Source organism: Schistocerca cancellata, chromosome 8 (genome assembly GCF_023864275.1).
Source record: "Schistocerca cancellata isolate TAMUIC-IGC-003103 chromosome 8, iqSchCanc2.1, whole genome shotgun sequence".
Lineage (NCBI taxonomy): Eukaryota > Metazoa > Arthropoda > Insecta > Orthoptera > Acrididae > Schistocerca > Schistocerca cancellata.
This window is the reverse complement of record NC_064633.1, coordinates 596,126,102-596,143,071: the sequence shown is the minus strand read 5'-3', so window position 1 is coordinate 596,143,071 and position 16,970 is coordinate 596,126,102. Positions and strand designations below refer to the sequence as shown.

Genomic DNA, 16,970 nt, shown 5'->3' with positions numbered 1-16,970 from the left:
AACCCACTCCCTATTAGTCTGACCTGCCGTACGTTTTGTACGAAAGAAGGTATACCGTTTGGCAACTACATTGACTGATTCTTTGAAAAATGCATCTAATGCAGACAAAATTTCTTCGTAGGACAGAGTTGCTACGTCGCGTCGGGGAAATAATTTGACTATCACACGGCAGTTTTGCACACTGACGGACGACAAAAGAAAAGGCTGCCGTTCATTACCTTCAATTCTGTAGGTGGCGAGATGAAATCCAAATTGGTGTGACCACTCCGTCCAGCTTTCCAGCGTAGCATCAAAAGGTCGGAACGCAGGTGCAACTGCGTGTTGCGGCTGTGTAAGCAGTGGAGCGGCGGCTGCCGCATCGTTTTACATTGCACGTTGACCCTGGACGAGCTGTCCAAGGGCATCCAGTAATACCTGCGTCTGCTGATTCTGTAAGCGATAAAATTCGGACAGCACATCAGGAGATTGTGGCGAAGCCATGACACAATGAAATCAGGGCAGCATAGATCAGAACACCGTTTTTACTCTCGTCGCGAATGTTGTGTTGGCAGAAGTGCCAACACCGTGTTACTAGAGGAGGCCGAAATGCACGTGTTTTAGCTCATGCAGGCTGGCGTGAAGAGGGAAGAACTATACTGACGTGAGGTCTGGAACATGACAAGAAATTAGAATTCAGAAAGCGGACTGAATTAGTTTCATACTTAACTTTAATCCATTAATGATGAACGTCGCTCTTGACGGTACGTGAGTTACAATATTATCTGTTCAGAAGACATAGTTACTGAATATGGCACCTTGCTAGGTCGTAGCAAATGACGTAGCTGAAGGCTATGCTAAACTGTCGTCTTGGCAAATGAGAGCGTATGTAGTCAGTGAACCATCGCTAGTAAAGTCCGCTGTACAACTGGGGCAAGAGCTAGGGAGTCTCTCTAGACTAGACCTGCCGTGTGGCGGCGCTCGGTCTGCAATCACTGATAGTGGCGACACGCGGGTACGACGTATGCTAACGGACTGCGGCCGATTTAAAGGCTACCACCTAGCAAGTGTGGTGTCTGGCGGTGACACCACAGGTTCCACACAGCCAGACCGCATTAAGAAAGAGTTACCTGCTAGAAAAGTAAAACTCGTATAGTTCCTGTTTGCTTTTTAAGTTTAATTCCTTTCTATCATTGTCGGACTCTCATAGGTAATATACGAGGGGCGTTAAATAAATAATGCACACCGTTTCCTGGGCCAATTTCGGTTGAAAAAAGTGTGGAATTTGTTGTGGGACATTATGGAATATTCCCGCTTCAGCCCCTATAGCATAATCACTATTCGTAGCATTCCAATTTGCGTCCGTAAGAAGGTGCGTTCCAATCTGAGAGCTGTCATTGATTTTACTTTTGTCAGAAAACCAGAGCATCGCAGATATTCAAAGGCGCTTGCAGGAAGTCTAAGGAGACCTGGCAGAATACAAAAGCACGGTGAGTCATTGGGTCAGGCAACTGCCAACATCGCATTAGGGTCCACATACCCGTACGATCACTCGCGTACTGGCTGGCTACCCACAGCTGAGACTCCTATAATGTTAGAACGTGCGGACACTCGAGGTGGTCGAGTAATCACTGCCCAACTGCACGTCTGTGTTGGTAGTGCTGACACAATCTTCCATTAGCTGGGGTACTGAAAGGCGAGTGTCGACTGAATTCCTCACCACCTGACCAAAGACTATCAAGAGCAACGAAGGACCTTCGATGCGGAATTACTTGCTGGTTGCGAGACTGGTCGTGACAAGTCTTAGTCGAACATCGTCACAGGCGATGAAATGTGGAATCTTCACTTCGAACTGGAAACAAAATGGCAATCAATGGAGTGGCCCCACACCCTCTCTCCTCCGGAAAAAAGGTCAAAAGCCGCACTCTCAGCCGATACAGTCATGTCGACGTTCCGTGGAGACTCTGAAGGAGCTATTCAATTTGATGTCTTTGCTCATGGTGCAACAAACAACTCCGAAGTGTACTGTGCTGCAATCATAAAACTGAAGAAACGACTTCAGCGTGTTCGTCGCAACAAAAATGCAAACGAACTTCTTTGCATCCCACACGTCTGCACAGCCGAGAGGAGCTCGCAACACTTCATTGGACTGGTCTTCTTCATCCGCCCTAAAGGCTGGATCTATCACCTTCCGACTTTTCGCCCAATGAAGGGTAAACTCCGTGGGAAGCATTATACAGACGATGGGGAAGTTACTAGTATACCAAGAAGTTGGTGCTGAGGTCACCGGTTGAGTGTTACCACTCAGGTTGTTGCGCAGAACCTAATGTCGAAAACGAAAGGCACGCGTTAAGCTCACGCAGACTGGCGTGAGGTCTGGAACATTCCAATGTAATTAATATAGCAAATAAAGTACGTAGTTGAAGTAATACTTAACTTTATTCCATAATTGGTGAACATCGCTCTTGTTGATACATTATATAATCTCAATATAAACTAGTAATGGCGCCTTGCTAGGTCGTAGCAAATGACGTAGCTGAAGGCTATGCTAACTATCGTCTCGGCAAATGAGAGCGTAGTTGTCAGTGTAGCATCGCTAGCAAAGTCGTCTGTACAACTGGGGCGAGTGCTAGGAAGTCTCTCTAGACATGTCGTGTGGCGGCGCTCGGTCTGCAATCACTGACAGTGGCGACACGCGGGTCCGTAGTACACCAGCGGACCGCGGCCTATTTAAAGGCTACCACCTAGCAAGTGTGGTGTCTGGCGGTGACACCACATTACTAGTATACCAAGAAGATGGTGCTGAGGTCACCAGTTGAGTGGTACCAGTCAGGTGGTTGCGCAGAACCAAATGTCGAAAAATAGGATTTTGTAGCCAAAACAATGGGCAATAATTTGATGTATTGGAAATCTGGATAAAACCAACCCGCTTTCAGGAAAAATAAATGTGTGGCATTTATTGAACGCCTCCGTGTATAAAGGGTGTCCCAGAACTGTTGCGACAAACCCAGAAGGGCTTTAGAAGGTGTCTTGAGGAAAAAGTCGAGGGTAGCGACCAGCGTCCGCGAACGTCTCCAGCGACGCTAGAGAACGTCGTGTTTATAGATGCCGGCGCCTGACACTAGGCCACCCCTTTGGCAACAAACCTGAGTTGGTACGCTGAGGTACAGTAGGCGGAAGGTCTAGCAAACATGTTCCTTATTCAGTGACTGGGACTGAGTGCCGACTTCGACAGTGGGGAAGATGGAGCCAGCTGCTCCATAAACAGGCTTCGTCTCCTACGAATGTGACACTCTGTTGACTTGATGGACAGTTTTAGACAAAGGTTTCGGTCTGCCGTTTATTTTTCTTCCATGTACCCAAAAGAACTGGAGCTCTTAGAGAATTCCAGAAGAAGAATAAACAGTGGACAGAAACCTACGTACGAAACCATGGTCCACCAAGACAGCAGAGCATCGCATCAACAGGAGAAAAGGACTTTCTGTACAGCAGCTAGTTCCATCTTCTCCAATGGCGATCGTGGGCAGTCAGTCGTGTTCACTGAGCAACAAACAACATTACGAAACATTTCGCATACAATCCGTCAGCGCACCTTTATTGCTGAAGGAGTGACCTGGTAGCAGGAGCCGGCGCTTGTAACGTCGACGCTCCGCAGCGTAGTTGGATAACGTTCGCGTACACAGATTCCGATTTGTTCCTCAAGGAACCTTCTACAACCCCCTGGAGTTGTTGCAACATTTCTCGTACATTGTGTATATAGGGTGGTCAGGAACAGTCTGAAAAGTTTGTACTCGTGTACCAGGGTACGTTGTGCTGAGAAATAATCGTTGAGAAAAAAAATCGATACGTTACGCCCGTTGCGAGTTAATTGGTGCTGAAGATCCAAATCAGCCATGTTGCGCACCAGATTCAGGTGACCCAACAGATACAATTAGTGTCAGTTGTTCCCATAGTTTGACCGGCCGGAGTGGCCGAGCGGTTCTAGGCGCTACTGTCAGGAACCGAGCGACCGCTACGGCCGCTGGTTCGAATCCTGCCTCGGGCATGGATGTGTGTGATGTCCTTAGGTTAGTAAGGTTTAAGTAGTTCTAAGTTCTAGCGGACTGATGACCATTGAAGTTAAATCCCGTAGTGCTCAGAACCATTTGAACCATATCCAATTTTTGTGGCGCTGCTTTCCTCCGGTTTTAGGAGGACCAGAGGAGGAGAAGATTAGTGTTTAATGTTCCGTCGACAACGAGGTCGTTACAGACGAAATACTAGCTCGGATGAGTGCATGATCGGAAAGAAAATCGGCCGTGTCGTTTCAAAGGAACCATCCCAGCATTTGCCTGAAGCGAATTAGGAAAATCAGGAATACCCAGATCAGGACGGCCGGACTCGGGTTTGAATCGTCGTCCTTCCGAATGCGAGTCCTAGTGTGCTAACCACTACCCCAGATCACTCAGTCGGTTTTAGGAAGTCAAACAAATATCACATTTAGCGACAAGGTCTCTCATCGACCACATGAATTTGCTCACGCTATGGCCTGGTTACCTAACTTCAGTATTAATTAAATAGGAAACGTACCCAATTTTTTTAAAAATTAAGAATTATTCATCAGCACACCCTACAATGAAACATCACAACCTCTTCAGGCTGTTTCTGACCATCCATACTAGCTATTACCTGAAACAGTATTCGTCTGTCATAATGAAATCTACATCTACATCTACATGGATACTCTGCAAATCACATTTAAGTGCCTGGCAGAGGGTTCATCGAACCACCTTCACAATTCTCTATTATTCCAATTTCGTATAGCGCACGTAAAGAACGAACACCTATATCGTTCCGTACGAGCTCTGATTTCCCTTATTTTATCTTGGTGATCGTTCCTCCCTATGTAGGTGGGTGTCAACAAAATAATTTCCCATTCGAAGGAGAAAGTTGGTGATTGGAATTTCGTGAGAAGATTCCGTAGCAACGAAAAACGCCTTTCTTTCAATGATGTCCAGCCCAAATCCTGCATTATTGCTGTGACACTCTCTCACATATTTCGCGATAATACAAAACGTGCTGCCTTTCTTTGAACTCTTTCGATGTACTCCTTCAGTCCTATCTGGTAAGGATCCCACAGCGCGCAGCAGTATTCTAAAAGAGGATGGATGAGTGTAGTGTAGGCAGTCTCCTTAGTAGATCTGTTACATATTCTAAGTGTCCTGCCAATAAAACGCAGTATTTGGTTATTTCTGTGTGTTCATTCCAATTTAAGTTGTTCGTTATTGTAACACCTAGGTATTTATTTGAATTTACGACGTTTAGATTAGACTGATTTATCGTGTAACCGAAGTACAACGAGTTCCTTTTAGCACTCGTGTGGATGACCTCACACTTTTCGTTATTTACAGTCAACTCACTAAAAACCTTCAACATTCTACATGTAGAGACACGACGTGTATCTGTTTGTCGTACAGCGTTTAAATGACGCCGTCGCTGTGAGTCTTCAAACATCTCAGAAGTTATATGAGACGTGTGACGCCCAGTAAATTAAGTCCGTCTGACTTGTGACTTATATTAGAATGGAAACATGGAGTAAACCGCTTCAGAATTCTATAAGCATCGTTAGATTATATTTAGAACTATTGTTAAATGTTGCTAAGGTGCATATGGACTCGTAAATGTTTGTCTGAAGAATGGGAAAACGGGATGATAATTCTCGTGTCCAAGAAGGGAGACAGGAAACTATTTGATAGCTATAGATGGTTCACACTCATGGCATAAGCAGAAAAAGATATGGAAACGATATGGGAAAGAAAATTGAAGAAATATGCCGAACGTCTGTTAGAAGAGGATCAGTACGGATTTAGACGTGGTAAATCAACAGTGCACCAAATCTTTAGTATGATAAAATTGATGGAAGGACGTAGGGAGGGGAAAGATCTGTTGATGACATTTCATGTTGATGATGGCCTACGATAGATTCCCCAGAGGAAAGGAATAGCAAATCTTGGAGAAAAATTGATTTGGAATACAAACAACTATAAGCCTTCAAGCAATATATGACTAAAGCTTTACCTATGTCCAGACCCACGTTGGAAGAAGTCAGTGATTCGGGAATGTTATGCGGTTGAGACAAGGAAGTGTAGGCTCACCATTATTAATCACAGTGATGATGGATGGAAGTTTGAAAGAGACAAAAGAAGTTCATAGGAAAATGAGATGAAGTTACTGCTTTTTGCCGATGATATTGTGGTGTGAACAGCCAACAATAAGAAGATACAAGAAATAATAGTCTTCCCAAATGAAAAAAATTGCGAGATGTGGAATTAAATAGAGTGTGCAGAAAATCGGGACTATGTTGGTACCCGGAGGACAGAAAGACGGAAATGGACATATCAGCATTACAGAACATGATGCTAAAAATATAGAGACTTGTATTGTGATAATGCAAAATGCAAGAACACAGAATGAAGTTAGCAAAAGGGTTGACTTGGACAGTGAGAGGAGTAGAATCCGGCCCATTGAAATGAAATCTTTAAGAAGTATGTTAGGGAAACCGAGGAAAGACAAGAGTGAGCAATGAAAATGTCAGAAACGAAACTGTAGAAAAGATTCAGAGAATTAGGAAGAACTGGTTAAAATGGTTTGGAATGGAATATGGAAGAATACCAAAACGAATAACGTTGATCAAGTCGGAGGGCAAGGGGGGCATAGAGGAAGACGTAGAGTGTAAGATGGATTGAGTCAATGAAGGAGGGTTTAAGAAGAATAAATATGAACTGCAACAAAACAGTTCTAGAAGAATAACTGATAGAAAGACAGAGGAGAGTGCAGAAGTACAATTAATGTCCCAACCTAGCTAGGTACCGGACGAAGATGAAATGGTGAAGACGACGACGACGACCATTTTGAAAGGGATATACCGGTACGTAAATTTGTTAAGATGCGTAAAATTTGTTACTTTTAAGCATACAAAACAAAACAAAGAAGACTGTCACACAAATCTCACAGAAAATTATTGTTTTAAATTGGAAATAACGCCTTCAGCTTAAAGATTTTTTAATATTGTCAGTTATCTGTTTATGGAATTATTGCTTTTGTGAGTATAATTATATTACATGCTTTCATACATGCTAAAGCACGAGAAGCTTGTCGGACCGCTGGTAAAGCAGAGGTAACTCAAACTGCAATTTCATTAATAAAATAATTATCTGGTACCATCGTTTGGCCTGTTAGCACACCCTTTGGCTTTTATTCGTGCCCATTTACTTTTATAATAAAAGTAAATTGAAATTGTGACATCGTCACTAAGCTCTACTAACCGGAATACGTTATTATTATAAAAAGAGTGCTCTGGCTCGGTCACACATTATTTGTTAGTACTTGCTCACACAAAAATTATAACACTACAAAAAATTAATAGAGATGCTGACGTGTAAGTGTTGCTCTCTGTATCCCCGTAGGCCTAGCGGTAATGAAACTCTTCTTTGGGGCATTAACACACCAAGTTCCGTCGAAAAGAAGGCTCCGGTATTATTTACCGGGTCTCGGTCACACTGCCGCACGCGAACGAAGCGGAAAGTAAACTTTCAATTTCTTAAAAATTTTCTTCTTCCTATCAAAATTCATGTATATGACATATCATCTCTGCCACGCGTCCAGACTCGTGGATTTCCTTCGGAGATATTACATTAACTAGTAGCTGACGTGGTGACAAGTAGTGAAACGAAAGTTATGTTTGACGTATCCAAAGGACGCATGATTCGCCCTTTCTTGTTCTTGATTCAAAATTTAAAATTTTGGAGAAATCAAGAGCTTTATTCTTAGACTGTTTTAAAGATGTAAAGCCTTCGAATAATGTCGAGTGGAGTCTACAAATGAACGAAGTGAATCAAAGAATTATCCGGATAAGATGCACATTCTGGACAGCGAAATGCAGAGGAGCTCTGGTTAAGACATTCACGGATTTCTACAATATCATGGAGACGTAGATGTTTTCAAGTAAGTTCATAGGAGAGCCTTTCAAAAGCTCTCTTGTTGTGAAGGGATAACAAGTGCAATTTCAAGTCTTCTATCGTTGTACTATCTGCGGACGATCTTTCTGTTTGAGAATTTGCCTGATTAAGTTCTCTGACGTGGAAACACTGAAGAAAAATTTAGATTTTATTTCATAGACGACTGTCTTACATCCGCTCAAGAACTTTCGTCTAGTGGGAAGTTCAGGAAACTGGTAGCAAAACTGACCGTTCAGCTACATCTGATTACCATTACACATGTGGATGGTGACAATCTGGTCAACGAAAAGAGATGACGGTATACGTTGAGCGGAATAAAATACCCCAATGTGATCGTAACAATAAAGGCGTGTCTTTCTCTGTGTGGGATTTCTGTGTGGCTCTCAGCAAGCCCCAGTGTCGTACTTGCAGAGACGCTGCGCATGTACCCGCCGCTGCCGTTCCTGGATCGCGTGTGCGAAGTGCCGTACAAGCTGCCGGGGTCTGGCGCGGTAATCGAACCCGGCACCAGGGTCTTCATTCCGGTGTGCGGCCTGCACAGCGACCCTCGGTACTTTCCGCAGCCCGACAAGTTCGACCCAGAAAGGTTCAGCGAGCAGAACAAAGCCAGCATCAACCGCAACGCCTACCTTCCCTTCGGAGAGGGACCGAGGAACTGCATTGGTAAGTCTATGCCAGCAACTGTACTACACTCTGTTCTACTGCTCTCTAAGACTGTTTTCACTTTTGACAGTTTTGGAATATTAAATGACACAAAATTTACACACCAATAACTTTTATTCGTCACACTAAACATGTTCCTCACTAAATGCAAGAGTACTTCTGTCCGAGAGAACTGAAAAATACAGTACTAGAATATGCATGATTTGGCTTTACATAAGTTCAAGTAAGACAACTGGTAGCAGAGCACATATGCAATAAAATAAAGCTATAAATGTATATTGTGAAGACCAAATATGTGGACTTGAAAATTATCAATTTAAACTTATGTACCAGTTATTCACGTGAGGAGAAGTCTCCATTTGGGAACTGTAATATGCACCTGGAAAACATGTTGCAGTAAAGGCTTTTGTATATTTTTCAGTTCTATTTGTTTCTTTGGTCACTGCGTACAGGCTATTCGAACTCATTTGGTTACTTTCCACAAATATCTAAATTGTTTAAAATAAAAATTTCAAGTCTCATAATATTGAGTTAACAACATAGTTTCTAAACAAGCGAAACAACAAGCACTAATTCAAAGTCATCTATTATATTACAAAGTCATTTTAAAAACAATTTCATGTGCCATTTACAAATATTCATTTTGAAAATTAAAACGCCTATTTATTGCTGCAATCTATATTTATTTATGAACATACAAATAAATTGAATAGATAAATAAAGGACAGACAGCAGCAAAAAAGTATAGTTTCAACTTATAAAACGAATATTTGTGTAATTTCTGCAGAGAATGGTCACTCCAACGAAGTTGTCGATTTATTATCACATCGGAATGAGCGCATTAATACTACGCATAATACATAAGAGGTTGTTGTTTTTTCGTTTCTCCCTCCACTTCGTTGATTCTCTTTCTTTTGGCCTTTTTCCCCTCTACAGATCCTTTTGTTCACTTTTCCTTATTTGATTTTCTCTCTTGGTCAGCTTGCCATTTATGAATTTTGGTCCTGGAAATGAGGTATTGGACACAGTCTGGTGTAATTCCTGTCAATTTCAGATCAGTTATGATCTCGTTGATCCATTTTATCACGTCCGTTTTGGCCTTACTGAACTTGTCCAAGAACTCTATTGTTTGTTTTCTAAGTTCGACTCGGTCCATTCTTTTAATGTGTCCATTGAACGTTAACCTTTGTCTTCTAATTAATTTAATTACTGTGCTGTAGTGTCTTAGTTTAGTGTGCTCGGAGATACATTTGTTATTGCAGATATTTGAGTAAGTCGGTATGCAGTTTCTATCTTTTGGCTACTAATTAATTTTTGCATTCGTTTCTATTTCATTTTCCTGAATGGTTTCAATGTGATATTTAAATGCTAATGTCTGGAAATCTGTACATACCTTGCCTCTGCCTACAGCTACGGTTTTGCCAGCTTTGAAAACAGATTTCTGTCTGCGTCATTCTTGTATCACTTTCTCGACAATGTAGATGAAAATTAATTGAGGAAGACCAGCTGATTGTGTAACTCCCCTTTTGATTTCGAAATGGTCTGAGATTTTCTTAATAAATAAAGAGTTGGAACTTGTGTCTGCCAGTATCTGATTTATGATTGCAAGTGAGTTCACATATAGACATTGCTATTCTGTTACCTGGAAAAGTGATTTGGGGTCAACTGAGTCTTAAGCTTTTTTGAAATCAGCAAATTTACGGACTAAACTTTTGCTACAGATCGCCTGATTTCTTCTGATTGTCTTTACATACAAGACTTGCTCAGGACACAAAAGGCACAGTCTGAATCCTTCCAGATATTCTCTAATTAATGGTTGAAGTTGTTTCTGTGCTCTGTCGGAAGACCCTAGGATAGAATTTTACACGTAACTGATGTTAGTGAGATAGCCTTGTAGTTACATCTGTCACCCTTATTGTGTAACGGGTGAATTAACACTTTTCTCCAATATTATGGAATTTGTCCTGTTTCCAGAATGTCTTTATAGTTTTTGATTATTTTGATCTTACTCGTAGTTTCTTCTTCATCTGACGGCAATAAATTGTGATTAGAGTCTAGAGGTTCTTACAGCGGAAAACTTTGTGTAAGTTGTGAGCAATTAAGTAGGTCTTGGAAATATCCGGCAAGTTCCTTGCACTTAAGTTGACTGTTTAAAGCAACTGCCCATTCCCTTTTCGACATTTTACAAAAGTTTATGTTCGCTATTCTCAAGAGTAACAACATACTATATAGACGCTATTGTCCATGTAAGTAACCAGCTTGATCGTGTGCATGGCTAGGGCATCCTATATATTACATTTCCCTTGGGATGTTGTCGTTCTTGTTGTTGTGGTCTTCAGTCCTGAGACTGGTTTGATGCAGCTCTCCAAGAGCTGTGCAAGATTCTTCATCTGCCAGTACTTACTGCAACCTACATCCTTCTGAATCTCCTTAGTGTATTTATCTCTTGGTCTCCCTCTACGATTTTTACCCTCCACGCTGCCCTCCAATGCTATATTTGTGATCCCTTGATGCCTCAGACCTTGTCCTAACAACCAGTCGCCTCTTCTTGTCAAGTTGTGTCCCAAACTCCTCTTCTCCCCAATTCTATTCAATACCTCCTCATTAGTTACGTTATCTACCCATCTAATCTTCAGCATTATTCTGTAGCACCACATTTCGAAAGCTTCTATTCGCTTCTTGTCCAAACTATTTATCGTCCACGTTTCACTTCCATACATGACTACACTCCATAAAAATCCTTTCATAAACGACTCCCTGAGACTTAAAACTATACTCGATGTTAACAAATTTCTCTTCTTCAGATACGCTTTCCTTGCTATTGCCAGTCTACATTCTTATATCCTCTCTACTTCGACCGTCATCAGTTATTTTGCTCATCAAATAGCAAAACTCCGTTACTACTTTAAGTGTCTCATTTCCGAATCTAATTCCCTCAGCATCACTCGACTTAATTCGACTACATTCCATTATCCTGGTTTTGCTTTTGTTGATGTTCATCTTATATCCTCCTTTCAAGACACTGTCCATTCCGTTCAACTGCTCTTCCAAGTCCTGTGCTGTCTCTGACAGAATTACAATGTCATCTGCGAACCTCTAAGTTTTCATTTCTTCACCATGGATTTTAATACCTACTCCGCATTTTTCTTTTGTTTCCTTTACTTCTTGCTCAATATACAGATTGAATAACATCGGGGACAGGCTACACCCTGTCTCACTCCCATCCCAACCACTGCTTTCCTTTCATGCCCCTCGATTCTTACAACTGCAATCTGGTTTCTGTACAAATTGTAAATAGCCTTTCGCTCCCTGTATTTTGCCCCCGCCACCTTTACAATTTGAAAGGGAGTATTCCAGTCAACATTGTAAAAAGCTTTCTCTAAGTCTACAAATGCTAGCAACGTAGGTTTGCTTTCCTTAATCTTTCTTCTAAGATAAGACCTTAGGTCAGTATTGCCTCACCTGTTCCAATATTTCTACCGAATCCTAACTAATCTTCCCCGAGGTCAACTTGTAGCAGTTTTTCCATTCTTCTGTAAAGAATTCGTGTTAGTATTTTGCAGCTGTGACTTATTAAGCTGATAGTTCGATAATTTTCACATCTGTCAACACCTGCTGTCTTTGGGATTGGAATTATTATATTCTTCTTGACGTCTGAGCGTATTTCGCCTGTCTCATACATCTTGCTCACCAGATGGTAGAGTTTTCTCAGGTCTGGCTCTCCCAAGGCCGTCAGTAGTTCTACTGGAATGTTGTCTACTCCTGGGGCCTTGTTTCGACTCAGGTCTTTCAGTGCTCTGTCATACTCTTCACGCAGCATCGTATCTCCCATTTGGTCTTCATCTACATTCTCTGCCACTTCCATAATAATGTCCTCAAGTACAACGCCCTTGTATAGACCCTCTGTATACTACTTCCACCTTTCTGCTTTCCCTCCTTTGCTTAGAACTGGGTTTCCATCTGAGCTTTCGATATTCATACAAGTGGTTCTCTTTTCTCCAAAGGTCTCTTTAATTTTCCTGTAGGCAGTATCTATGTTACCCCTAGTGAGATAAGCCTCTACATCCTTACATTTGTCCTCTAGCCATCCCTGCTTAGCCATTCTGCACTTCCTGTCGATCTCATTTTTGAGACGTTTGTATTCCTTTTTGCCTGTTTCATTTACTGCATTTTTATATTTTATCCTTTCATTAATTAAATTCGATATTTCTTCTGTTACCCAAGGATCTATACTAGCTCTTATCGTTTTACCTACTTGATCCTCTGCTGCCGTCAGTACATCATCCCTCAGAGCTACGCATTCTTCCTCTACTGTACTTCATTCCACCATTCCTGTCAGTTGTTCACTTATGCTCTCCCTAAAACTCTCCACAACCTCTGGTTTAGTCAGTTTATCCAGGTCCTATTTCCTTAAATTCCCACCTTTTTGCAATTTCTTCAGTTTTAATCTACAGTTCGTAACCAATAGAGTGTGGTGAGAGTCCACATCTGCCCCTGGAAATGCCTTACAATTTAAAATCTGGTTCCTAAATCTCTGTCTTACCATTATATAATCTATCTGATACCTTCTAGTATCTGCAGGATTCTTCCATGTATACAACCTTCTTTTACGATTCTTGAACCAAGTGTTAGCTGTGATTAAGTTATGCTCTGTGCAAAATTCTACAAGGCGGCTTCCTCTTTCATTCCTTCCCCCCAAATCATATTCACCTAGTATGTTTCCTTCTCTCTATTTTCCTACTCTCGAATTCTAGTCACCCATGAGTATTAAATTTTCGTCTCCCTTCACTACCTGAATAATTTCTTTTATCTCATCATACATTTCATCAATTTCTACATCATCTGCAGAGCTAGTTGGCATATAAACTTGTACTGTTGTAGTAGGCGTGGGCTTCGTTCTATCTTGGTCACAATAACGCGTTCACTATGCTGTTTATAGTAGCTTTCCCGCACTCCTATTTTTTATTCATTATTTAACCTACTCCTGCATTACCCCTATTTGGTTTTGTATTTATAACCCTGTATTCACTTGACCTAAAGCCTTGTTCTTCCTGCCACCGAACTTCACTAATTCCCACTATATCTAACTTTAACCTATTCATTTCCCTTTCTAAATTTTCTAACTTACCTGCCCGATTAAGGGATCTGAAATTCCACGCTCCGATCCGTAGAACGCCAGTTTTCATTCTCCTGATAACGACGTCCTCTTGAATAGTCCCCGCCCGGAGATCCGAATGGGTGACTATTTTACCTCCGGAAAATTTTACCCAAGAGGGTGGCATTATCATTTAACCATACAGTAAAGCTGCATGCCCTCGGGAAAAATTACGGCTGTAGTTTCCCCTTGCTTTCAGCCGTTCGCAGTACCAGCACAGCAAGGCCGTTTTGGTTAGTGATACAAGGCCAGATCGGTCAATCATCCATACTGTTGCCCTTGCAACTACTGTAAAGGCTGCTGCCCCTCTTCAGGAACCACACGTTTGTCTGGCCTCTCAACAGATACCCCTCCGTTGTGGTTGTACCTACGGTAGGGCCACCTGTATCGCTGAGGCACGCAAGCCTCCCCACCAACGGTAAGGTCCATGGTTCATGGGGGGCTTGGGATAAAATTGACACTCATCTTGGGACGTAATGAGTGTCAATTTTGTCGTTTACCTTAGACAGCTTACTATGCCGACGTGCTAACCATTGCACTACTCTGCACGGAATATGTCAGTCCAAAGCCCCATGTAATACGAAGTCCAATTCACACCTCAGCCTATCTCAGTTATCCCCCTCTATCCTTATCGAAATTAAAGCTGAGACTCAGTATGACTCCACGAAAATATAATTACACAAGATCAGTCCATCACCTATGCCTGAGATACAGGCAGGATTTCCCCATTACACACAACGCAGGGGTGCTGTTCCAATACTGGAGAGCCTGAGCAGTACTGGCTACTGGAGAAGTGGAAAGTCAAGGTGGACTAAGGTGTGAATTGGAGTTCGTGTTAGGAAGGGCTATTCCGTGCAAATGGGTGATCTACCATTGCAGGGTTGTGCTGTGGATAGCACGTCTGCCTAGTTAGAAAGGAGGCCTGGATTCAAGTCCTAGCGTTAGAAAAAATTTTAATTCATTGCTTCAGTTTCAATCCTTAACCAGAATAATGTGTTCGACGTCTTGGATCTGCCCACAGTTGAAGTGTGGAATTCTAGGGCGTGTTGCCTGTAGCAGCCACGGTTGAAATTCATTCTGGCACCAGTCTTTACGAATGACCTTCTCTTTCATTTGTCAGTGGAGTCCAGCTTCATAGCCCACTTTACAGTATGGCATTATGTCGTACATGTATGTACGAGGGTTCGAACGTTAAGAATGGCAACTATTTATTTACAGCTCATACAAAAAGAAAGGCTTAAATGGCTCTGAGCACTATGGGACCTAACTTCTGAGGCCATCAGTCCCCTAGAACTTAGAAATACTTAAACCTAACTAACCTAAGGACATCACACACATCCATGCTCGAGGCAGGATTCGAACCAGCTACAGTAGCGGTCGCGCGGTTCCAGACTGCAGCGCCTAGAACCACTCGGCCACTCCGGCCGGCTTACAGCTCGTTCAAAATAGATACTTCTAAGTTTTACTGACATTCAAAGTAGACACCAGCATTGTGTATAACCCGTTTCCAGCGGTGTGGAAGTCGTAGGATACTCTTAGCAGTACCAGTTGTGTTGACATTTCGAGCGGCGCGGTCTATTGCCCGACGAATTTGTAGCAGTTCTGAAGCGAATGCCGTGAAGTGTTTCCTTCAGTTTAGAAATCGAGTGGAACTTACGAGGGCTTAAACTTAGGAGAGCGCAGTAGATGGTATTGCACTTAGCAGCCGCATCAGTGAAACAAATCAGTAACAGCTTGCACTGTACGTGGTTGAGCATTGTTATGCAAAATGATCGTCAGGTCCTGCAGAAAGCGTCATGACTTCTATCTCTAAGTTGGTTGTAGATTGGGTTCCAAATTGTTTATGGAGGACTTCGAGGAAAAGGCGCTGGAATCTGCTAGCTTGAAGCACACATCATTTTAGTGTTATGCTGATGACAGATTTGTAGTGTCGCTCTATGGTGTAGACAAATTACAAGAATTTTTAAACCACCATAATTCCAACCACAGAAACGAAAATCGAGAAAGAGGGATGCTTTCCATTTTTTGATGTTTTTGTATGACTCAAAGATGATGCCACTTTGGGACATGCAGTATTTTAAAAAATGACGCATACAGATTTACATGCAAATAGTTGCTATGTCTTTCCCAGACGATGAGACTTATCAGCTCTCTGAGACACAGAGCACTCATAACTGCTGGTGAGATCAGTTTGGAGGACGAGCGTCTTCACTTGAACAGAGTTTTTGAAACCAATGGGGATTCTACCCAGATGATACGTACGGCTCTACGAATGAAACCAACGGTGGGCGCTAGGAATGGGGAGGAAGACACTCCACGTTTTAAGTCCATAGCTTTCCTGAAAAATGGGGTCCACCAATAATAGGACGGAACTTCAGCAAACACCAGGTAAGAGTGATTTTTGCCCTTCACCAAAGAGAGCAGCACTTCTGGGTTCCACTGAAAACGATTTGGTGCTTCGGCAACCTGAGGTTTACAAGATACGCTGTGAGCGTGGCCTATCATACATCGGACGGACGAGACGTACGATCCTTTGAAAGATGCACAGAACACCGTAGGTAGCAGAGCACTGTATTGACATTGGGCACGGTATGATGTACGACGGCGACGAAATATTAGTCTCGACTTCATCTTTCTGGAACTCACTTGCAAAAGAAGCAACTGAAATTCGGTTGGCACCGACTAGAATTTATAGATCTATAGATATAGCGGCTTCAGCTTGGCTAAATCGTGGAATCTGTCACTTTGTGATAAGCTTTAAAAGACGTCGCCACAGTGTATCCCACAGTGATACATCGATAACCCAGCGTGGATCGACCGGGCAGCCACAGACATAATTCATGCAGATATTGCACCTCTTTGCAACCGATCAACGTCTCTGGCGCCTTGTGTGCCTGTGGCCGCATGCGCAGTGACGCTGTCCGCGGGTTTAAAAGGACGGGGCGAGTGCTGCAGTGGCAGAATACGGATCCTATACACCTCCCGCAAACTCGATCCACCTCACCCACTTGTCTCACCCATCCTCTCCCACCCTCGCCCGCTGCCGCGCCTGTATTCCCACGTCCCACACGATCTTCATCTCTCCACCCTCCTTACCCTCTTCCAAGGTGGCTTCCGCCAGCTCCCTCTCCCTGATGATGCCCTCCTCCCCTCCATCTACCCCTCCTACCAACTTTAAT

The 16,970-nt window shown here is 42.7% G+C and overlaps 2 protein-coding genes across 2 annotated transcripts in view; both read left to right on the top strand.

Moving 5' to 3' along the window:
- Positions 1–16,970, top strand: part of LOC126094798 (cytochrome P450 6a2-like) — a 230,274-nt gene that overhangs the window by 90,098 nt on the left and 123,206 nt on the right. The gene's annotated exons all lie outside the window — the stretch shown is intronic.
- Positions 1–16,970, top strand: part of LOC126095700 (cytochrome P450 6a2-like) — a 63,062-nt gene that overhangs the window by 41,252 nt on the left and 4,840 nt on the right. The window contains exon 5 of the mRNA XM_049910452.1: positions 8,385–8,636. Coding sequence (XP_049766409.1) covers positions 8,385–8,636 — 252 coding nt within the window. The remainder of the gene's footprint in view (positions 1–8,384; positions 8,637–16,970) is intronic.